The sequence below is a fragment of the Gymnoscopelus microlampas genome (genome assembly GCF_963454915.1).
Source record: "Gymnoscopelus microlampas genome assembly, chromosome: 17".
NCBI classification, from domain to species: Eukaryota; Metazoa; Chordata; class Actinopteri; order Myctophiformes; family Myctophidae; genus Gymnoscopelus; species Gymnoscopelus microlampas.
The window spans coordinates 36,689,694-36,699,693 of NC_139954.1; the positions used below are offsets into that span (position 1 = coordinate 36,689,694).

Below are 10,000 nucleotides of genomic sequence, written 5' to 3' on the forward strand. Positions count from 1 at the left end.
GTGTGTGTGTGTGTGTGTGTGTGTGTGTGTGTGTGTGTGTGTGTGTGTGTGTGTGTGTGTGTGTGTGTGCGCGTGCATACGTAAGTGCGCGACTGTGCGCGTGTGTGCGTGTGTGTGTGTACTGGAATTGAACAACCCAACATAATCTATGGTAATCTACCTGGTATATCCCACAGCTTAACCCATTGGGACCTGAAGCCGATTCTACATGTCTCCTAAATCTCAACAGTTTTCTGAAAAACGTATGTCTCTATATCAGTGGTGCTCAAACTTTTTCATGTCAAGGACCCCCAAAATTCTATGTATTTGGCCGCAGACCCCCATCAAAATATCTTTTTCTAGGGACCCCCCAAAAGCAAAGATTTGAGTTAAAAATGTTCGCTTTAAAAATGTATATATTCAAAGATTTGCACACATTTTCACGATTTTTCAAAAATAGCAGATCTACAAGCTCGTAGCGCGGCACTCGGTGCCGCGCTATGAGCTTGTATATCTGCTATTTTTGAATAGCCCAAAGTGTAAAAATAATGCTTTTTAGCTCAAATCAAAAAATGACACAGATCCAGGTCTTAATGCGTTAATGCTGTACATTTTCTGCGCGCCGCTGATATCATAGCCTAGCCGCCAGCCTAAAGCAAAGCTGAAGTAGAGCTTTTAGCCCAGGAATAAAAGACAGGATTTCCATAAAGCGGTATGCAACATATTGAGGATTCGTTTTATAGCAGCGTCCAGATATTGGTGATTTCTGATATGGCTGCACGGTTACTGGCGACATATCAATATATTTTGACTAGCACTGCAGTAAAAAAAAAAGAATAACACTATCTTCTTTCTCCTCTCTCGTCATTTCTCTCCATACTTTCTCATTTTCCCCTCTCTCTCTATTCCTCCCTTGACCTTTCCCTCCTTCCCTATATTTCACTCTGTCGGTAAAGGAACAGCATAGCGGCGTCGGCGGTGTGTGCGTTCAACCTGAGTGCCATCTCTCAGGCATTCAACGGACCGTTCCGCTCCCAGGAGAACCCTCGCTCCACCTGGCTCCCCACGCCCAACCCCATCCACAACTTTCAGGTGAGTTTACGAAACTATAACTCCAAGAAACCTGGTTCATGCTTAACCCATTAAGACCTGAGGCTGATTTTAAAAATGTTTTCTAAATCCTTTTTTTTTTTAACATAGAAAATATAATGAATATATAAAATATATATAAAATATAAAAAAAACAAAATGTTCACGATTGTGCTATGAGCTTGTAAATCTGCTATTTTTGTATAGCCCAAATAAATCTTAAAATGACACACAGCTGCCTTTATTCCAGTTATTTTTCCTCTCAAACTATCTTACTTTGTGAATGGAGATTGCAGAGAGGGATGCAAAAAAACATTATGTTGTGAGAAAGAAAAACAATCACAATTGATGTTAAACAAGTGCCACGTTTTAAGTTACTGTAGATTCCCCCTGGTCTGCTTCAGCACCATGGACAGCGAAATAGGTCAAAAAGAGAGAAAAAGAAAACACAACAACGCCTGTTTCAGGTGAAATGAAACCCAGCAAATGTCACCTATGATGATGACTATTGATATGAGCTGACCAACTAGCTTTCAGTTTCAGCCTGTTATACTTTTATTCAGACGAGCTGCAATGAAATCGACTGGATGTTGAACTGATGCAAGTTGGTAAATGAAGAGATATTGTGACAGTTTCTCAATACCAAGAAAGCAAAGAACGTCCTCGCATCCCTGGGAAGAATGTACTTGTCATGAAACGAGACGCATCTTTCTAGTTTGAGATGGACCTGTACTTGAGGTCATGTGATTTTGCACTGCAGCTCTTTGCTCTAAACCAGTGGTTCTCAACCTGTGGGTCGGGACCCCAAGGGGGGTCCCCACATGATGGGTGGGGGGTCCACTCCAGATGACAGTAAAGTGACAATTTCAGGACTTTTAAGACCTTTTTAATACCTCAAAATAAATACAACATTTAAATGAAAAGAAAAGTTATCAACAAATCAACAAACTATACTATAAAAACATTGGCCAAATTGTCAAATAATATAAGAAAGTATGTGAAAATAGCCCATCTATAAGCTCTATCTGTGGGAATCTTTGTGTGGTGGGGAACATTAGCCTAAAATAGCAGATCTACAAGCTCACAACGCTCACAATGGCGTTGTGAGCTTCTAGATCTGCTATTTTAGGAGAGTCGGTGTAGAGGGAAAAAGAGCAGACCAAGTACAGAGCCAACAGTCAAGTTCACTAAATATTGAGGGTTTAAAGGTTAACTATCTGAAAATACACAGTAACATGAATCCAGCTATCTATGAAATAGTTTAATCTGCAACACACTTTTATACAATATGTGTGTGTGTGTGTGTGTGTGTGTGTGTGTGTGTGTGTGTGTGTGTGTGTGTGTGTGTGTGTGTGTGTGTGTGTGTGTGTGTGTGTGTGGGGGGGGGGGGTTCTGCTTCATCTCTCTCTCAGCTAGGGGGTCCTTGGCCTGAAAAACTTTGAAGACCCCTGGTTTAAGTGATAAAACATGCAGGCCTGCTCACTTTGTTTTTTTATTAACCACCTAAACCACAGCAAACCTGAGTTGGCTCTGACCTTGGACTACTATTATTTCTGCCACAGCAAATCTCTCAAAAAAATAGTCGATCTACAAGCTCACAACGCATCACATGCATTGTAGATCTGTTATTTTTGGCTAATGCCCCCCCACCCCCCACCCCCCCCTCCCAGAATATGGATGGCGGGGTTTAAGTGGTTAACTTTTAAAAGCAATCATTATGTGTGATTCTATAGTAGTATACAGTATCTAATGTAGTGGATGATTGGGGGGGCTGGGGATGGATGGGTTGGAGGAGGTTCTATTGAAAAAAATAACAGCTCAGGGCAGCTTCTAAAAAGAAATCTCTGGAAGAAAATGAACGCTAACTAGTTAATTTTCTGGGACTGTGAACTTTACCGTAGACCCAAAAATGAAATTGTAAAATGTGAACTTGCACAACACCGCTCCCTCCCTCAGTGACCTCAGTCTCTCTGCACTCTCTACTATCCAATAAAGCAAAAAAACTGCCAAAACAGTATCTTGAAAAAAAAGAGGTAATTTTCTTCCTCGTTGCAGCCTTGGCTCTTATCCCATTAAGACCTGGAACGCATCTGTGTCACTTTTTCATTTGAGCTAAAAAAGCATTATTTTACACTTTGGCTATTCAAAAATAGCAGATATACAAGCTCTGCTATTTTTGAAAAATTGTGAAAATGTGTGCAAATCTTTGAATATATATATATTCTTTTAAAGCAAACATTAACTCAAATATTTTCTTCATGGGGGTCCCTGGAACAAAACATTTTGATATGGGGGTCCGCGACCAAATTCATATCATTTTGGGGGTCCTTGACATGAAAAGGTTTGAAAACCACTGATATAGAAACATACGTTTTTCAGAAAACATTTTGCAGAATCGGAACCTCATCAGGCCTCACTGGGTTATTTCTACTGAATAAGTGACAAGGCTGCAAATCACAGCTCCTACAACTATATGCTGTGTCATTCCATGTCATGCTGGGGCATCATTGAGGCTTGACGGATGTTGATGTTGCATCAGAAATGGTTGGCTGGGCAGAGAGAGACCCGCTATTACCGAGCGATAGAAATGAAACGACCTCACCAGAAATGCTTTATTGATTTAATCAATGCGGCAATGACTGGGGAAAGTGAGCATTCCTTTTTTGCGGTTGTGTAGTTTGTAACATGCACAGACAGAGATATTCTTTATTTTTTCCACGTTGCTGTCATGCCCCCACTTCCTTCATTTCTTCCTTCCTTCCTTCCTTCCTGTCTTCCTTACGTGTCTCATTCCACACTCACGCTTTCGTTTGCCCTGTCCTTCCCATAGACTGTATAAAAAGAATGGACAGCGTCATGCCATTGGTTTCTACAGACCGAAAATATATATCCTTTGCAACCCGGAAATTAATGCTATTGGTTGGGTAGCTTGTCAATCAAGAGCGGGGGCGGGGAATGAATGCTATTGGTTGTGTAGCTTGTCAATCAAATCATCCCGCCCCTCCTAGAGAATAACCTACTTTATCGTCAATTTCAAAATAAATGGGACCATAGTTTACTAAAACGCATATCATGATGATTGAAAGAAGACTTTAAAGATGCAGTGCAGTGACATTTTCGCTCATTTTATTTCTAAAACAATCAGAAGGTCCCATCCCTTCAGGCTATGGGACGTTGGAATCTCAATCACTTCAGCCGTGCGCAACACGGCTAGTGTTTGTTTACAAGTGAGAGAGACGACCAGTGAAGCACGTTTGCTACTACCTGGCTTATTTCTAACCTATAATGTTTTCAGATACATATTTTAGTGTGCAGATTAAGTCTAAAATGAGTAATACACCGTCTGGATGTCATTTTCAATGAGATTCAAAACGGAGTAGCTCTGTAATTAAAATCAGCTGTGTTTGAAGAACGTGCAGCTATGGGAATCAAACAGGTGCACATGTAATCAAGATTCATTTATATTCATGAAAGCTGCGTTATGTCATCACGCAGCACGTTTTCGTTTACAGGAAGTAATTAAGATTGGCTTTTTAGGGACTTTAGATATAAAAATACACAAAAATGTTTTTTATTTTTTTATTTTGGGCATCTATTGTTAGGTATGCCCATATGATGACCACGGATATGCTCTAAAAGTGTGAAAAACATTTTTCATTTCACTACACCTTTAAACTACCGACTGGAAGCATAGTATTTATGACAATCTTTATTAAGGTAAGAAAATCTAGTCTAAAGTTTGTCAAAAAGTTAAAACCCATCCGCTTTCATTGAGATAAATTCTTTCTGACACCAGCAGGGGTAAAGCAGTGAAACTACAGCCCATTCATATATATCTTCCGTATTGGCGTCAATGTATAAATCTCAGGCTGGCCCCCTTGGTCCTTCCTCACTCAACCTCTCCCATCTCTCTCTCTCTCTCTCTCTCTCTCTCTCTCTCTCTCTCTCTCTCTCTCTCTCTCTCTCTCCGTCAACAACAGTGCGGCACCATAGAAGACGAGGGCCCCAACGACGGGCTGACGGAACGGAGCCTCCAGGACGCGCAGCGCCTCTACCTGATGAACGACGTGGTGCAGCCGGTGTCCGTGGACCCCCTGGTGATGCAGGACGACGTGCGCTTCTCCAACCTGGTGGTGGACATCGTCCAGGGCATGGACACCCTCTACCATGTCATGTACATCGGCACCGGTCAGTAAAGAGCAAGACAAGCCTACTCACTCGTAAAGTTTTTGGTATAGGCTTTATGCACAGCAGCCATTTTTGGAGAGAAATTGGGCCTCTTCTTACTTCCTTCACAGGTGTTACCAATGATACTAATGAAGGCTCTGTTCCATTCTGGTCAAACAGAGTCAGGGTGCCGATATTGTGCATGTTGGCTCACTAGAAACACTAGTGGGTCTCAAAGTGTGGTCCAGGGACCCTCATGGTTCCTTGAGGGGGTGTAACTCTGAGAGTGTACAAATGGAACCAAATGGACCCTCCCGGGTCCATTTGGTTCCATTTGTACACTCTCAGAGTTATGGGGGTCCTTGAAATTAAAACGTTTGAGAAACACTAAATGGAACAGAGCCCTTCATTAGTATCATTGGTAACACCTGTGAAGGAAGCAAGGAAGGGGCCCAATTTGTGTCCAATATGGCTGCTGTGCATAGAGCCCATGGCTGTGCCCCGAGCAGCATTCTGAATGGCTTCGACGTTGTACGGCACTTTGTAAACAATGTCTTGTCATTATGTGCGTCTGTATTTCATGGAATTTAATTTGGTGTTTTACAAGGATGCTGTCTTGTTTCAAATTGTTTTCATAATAGATAGCAAACAATGCCATGAATTTTGATGGGGGTTTTTCTTCCTTACGTAAACCAAAATGTCACTTAAGAACCTCACTGACTTTAACCACTTCAACTCTATATACTTCCTTGACTGGGGTCGCCCAGGGGTCCATACCAGGCCCCCTCTTTTTTTCCCTCTACACCAAAGATAGCTGACCTACAAGCTCACAACGTGTCGCAGCATGTCGCGACGCGTCGCAAGACATCTCGACGCGATGCATTGTGAGCGTGTACATCGGCTATTATCAACGAATGTTCACCTACAGTATTATGACATGCCTGGAATAGGGATGCTAGGGTTTATGTGGTTAAATGATCTCGCAGTACAGACAGGATTTCCATCACAATAATGATAGCAAGTATTTTTTTTTGTCAACACCCAGCTATTCATGCCTCTGTATAGCAATGAATCACATGATGGGACTGTGTACACATCTTTGATAATTGTGTCTTCTCCCCTCACGCTCATTTTCCCACCATGTCTCGTTCACACCAGAATACGGCACCATCTTGAAGGCGCTGGCCACCACCAACAAGAGCCTGCAGGGCTGTTACCTGGAAGAGATGGAGCTGTTCCCGTCTGGCGTCCGAGAGCCCATCCTGAGCCTGCAGATCCTGCACAGTGATAGGTCGCTGTTCGTGGGGCTCAACAACCGAGTGCTAAAGATCCCCCTGGAGCGGTGCTCCAACTACAGGACCGAGCTGTGAGTGCTTGGATGAATGCCCTGTAACAGTGTACTGTATCTAACTCAATGTTCTCCCTTCACTGCTCGGCTGGGCAAACTTTCAAAGTCCCTCCAACTAAGAAAAGTGACGAATGGCTTGTATGGGGGACAGCTGCCGCTGTTTTTTGGGGGAAAAGTGATAGCCATGCAGTATAAACTATTCATTTGCTATTGTTGTTTTTATGGCTTTTGGCATTGGCAATATATATACTGCTATATATAGAGTACAGTATATCATATACATATTTTCTGAACCTGGTTGGTCTTCCATTTAAAGTAATGAACTGTCGCAGACCGCGATTAATAGGTCTGGAAGGCCTTGCCTATAATCGTTAAAGTCGTGATGGAGCCAGACAAAACAAGCAGGCCTGTACAGTATCTGCAAGCCAAAGGAAAATTAATTTGTCGTGCTGTTTTCTGTAATGAACCTTTTGCATAATGCGAAAATACGCACGGCCCCTGCTGTTGTTCCGTGTCCGTACGCCATACAGAACATAACCAGGAAGTGCGCGTGCGTTTGCCCTCGCACCGAGTTAGAGAAGTTTCTAGAGATACAGTGAAAGGAGAGCGAGAGCGAGAGAGAGAGATAAGATACAAACAGGGAGAGCAATAGAGAGAGGAGGAGGAGGAGGAGGGAGATAGATAAAAAAACGAAGTCAGAAAGAGAGAGCGAATGCTTTGGGAGAGAATCTATAGAGAGAGGGAGAGAGAGAGTGCTTTTGCTGAGCCGTACTCTGACTTGGTTCGGTGTTATTCATGTGAAAATCTCTCGGTCTCTGGGGTGAAGGAGGCTAGAATAGCTCTCTCTCCGGCTGTTTGTCCAACCTCCTGCATCTCATCAATGGTTTCAATCAGCTGCCTCGGCCCCGGCACCGTAGCTTCAAAGTCAACCTCATTTTAGCATACAAATGGCTTGATGCGCCGTCAGCTTTGTGAGCTGTGCATTGAAAGTGTGTGCGCCCGTGTTTGTGTGCGCGTGCGCGCGTGTGCGTGTGTGTGGGTAGAGAGTTCTCTATATGCGCACTGCATGATGAGTCAGCTACAGTACCGGCTCTTTCTCCTATAGCTCCCGCTCTCTCAACAACCGCACGCACGTGTATATGCGCAACACATGCGTGTGTGTGTGTGCGCGCACACACGCAAGCAGAGCGCTCTTACGAAAGGAAGTGAGCACATGCGGTGCTCTAAACTAAAAGGAGTGGGTGTGCGATGTGCTTCTGAAACAGGGAGACAGAGGGAGTGAAGGCGCATTAGCTGAAGACAGCCCGGGCCTATTTAAAACACAGTCGGGTGGAACAATGAGAGCAACGGGCTGTCAAGGGCACGCCGGAGGAAGCGCTGTCCTTAATAATCCATCCGCTCATACGCCGCACACGCCCACCTCGCCGGCTGACTCACCCCGCCATCCGACAGAGAGAGAGGCGGTCCGTGCTCATGAAATAACGACGGGTCTAAAAGACACATTTACTGAAGTAGGCTACTGTAGCCTACTTAAGTACAATTTTGAGGTACTTTACTGGAGTATTTCCGATTTTCTATACTTCTACTTCTACACTACATCTCAGAGGCAAATATTGTACTTTTACTCCACTTCAATTATTTGAAAACTTTAGTTACTAGTTACTTTGCAGATTATTATATTATAAAAACATACATTTACCACTTTATCCCTATCTATATATACAATTGAGAAAAGTCAGTACTTCCTGTCCCCCGCTGAAGCCACCCCTATCTATATATACAAACCCCCCTGGACAGGAAGTGAGGTCAGACAACACACTCCATATTTGGGCATAGCTCCATTGGGAACATCTCCTATTGTGGCTTTATATATTATAGAGACCAATGAACACAAAGCACCACGCCTCTAGTTTTATACATAGGTTGTAGATCTGCTATTTTCAAACATGTGAGTACTTTTACTTTTGGTACTTTAAGTACATTTTGATACCAATGCTTATGTACTTTTACTTAAGCGATTTTTTTTATTCCAGACCGTTACTTGTAACAGAGTACTTCTAAATTGCAGTATTGGTACTTTTACTTAAGTAAAACATTTGAGTGACTTTTTTCCACCACTGGGTGCGACACTGTACTGTATGTGTGGTACAATGTACAGTGTTTATAGTCCGACGCTGCACAACGGACTGTAAATGAATCATGAGTGTGGTATATGCAACTCCTTGCAACCATTATCCCCAAATGGCACCAGTCTGCAACTGTCCAGTCCACATCACTGCACGACTTAAACAGAACAGCACAAAAGACTTTAAAGGACAACTTTGTTTTTTTACAACCAATGTTTATGTTTTAGATTGTAATTAAAGTAAATAAAAGATGAGTGTTAAAAATTTTAAATTTACTGCTTTCTATAGTTTTAGCAATTTTCACAATCTTTTTTACAGTGTTTTCACAGTGGGCGGGGGCATTCTGTCCGGTGGCTAAATATGTATTTTTTTAACACAATAACCCGGCGTTTTCTTTATTATTATTTACAGTAGCTCTTCTAGCCCCCAATAACTCACATCTGGCCATCTCAGACAGCCGGACCTTTTTTATTGTGTAAAAAAGGCATATTTAGCCACCGGACAGAATGCCCCCGCCCACTGTAAAAAATATCGCAAAAAATGCTAAAACTATAGAAAGCAGTAAATGAAAAAAAAATTACACTCATCATTTATTTACTTTAATTACAAGCTAAAATATAAACCCTGGTTGTAAAAAACCAAAGTTGTCCTTTAAGCATCAGACAAAAAGAGCACCAGTCACAAACATTAAATTAACTATACACTGCTGCACATAATCATCAAGACATTACACACCGGCTGCAATAACTTGGCACAATTAAGATCAGAGCAAAATCAGGTCATCATGACCTTATGGCTCTTACAGTTTTGTTGCAAGGAGTTGCTTTGGTGTGGACTGGCCTTAGGACACACCTGCATTCCCACTGTTAAATCCCTAGGGTTAATTGAACACTGTGTAAGAACGGGTTCATTTTAACACCCCCAGTGTTAAGTTAACTATCCGGATTTTACAATTAACATTCAGGAAATGACACACAGACCCACTAATGTGCAAAGAGGAGAACAACGCACGCACGCGCGCACGCACACACACACACACACACACACACACACACACACACACACACACACACACACACACAAAGCAGTATTGAACTATTTTCTTGCCCGTGATAGCATTGTGTTCCGGAGTGCGTCGCAAAAAAAATGCAATTGTTTTCACTGTAACTAAAGACTTTCTCATTTGTCTTGCTCTCCCTGGGAGCCTGCCGCTCGTACGATAGGAGCGAGAGACCCACCTGGCGCGCTTCTTTTTATATCTGAATACACTCCTCCTCATTGTGCCCGGTGT

General features: G+C 42.6%; 1 protein-coding gene across 2 annotated transcripts in view; it reads left to right on the plus strand.

The window, feature by feature from the left end:
• The window catches only part of sema5ba (sema domain, seven thrombospondin repeats (type 1 and type 1-like), transmembrane domain (TM) and short cytoplasmic domain, (semaphorin) 5Ba), a 210,053-nt gene that overhangs the window by 152,021 nt on the left and 48,032 nt on the right, over positions 1-10,000 (plus strand). For both annotated transcript variants that reach the window (XM_084084310.1, XM_084084311.1), the window contains exons 10-12: positions 936-1,071; positions 5,049-5,256; positions 6,394-6,601. In XM_084084310.1, coding sequence (XP_083940436.1) covers positions 936-1,071; positions 5,049-5,256; positions 6,394-6,601 — 552 coding nt within the window. The remainder of the gene's footprint in view (positions 1-935; positions 1,072-5,048; positions 5,257-6,393; positions 6,602-10,000) is intronic.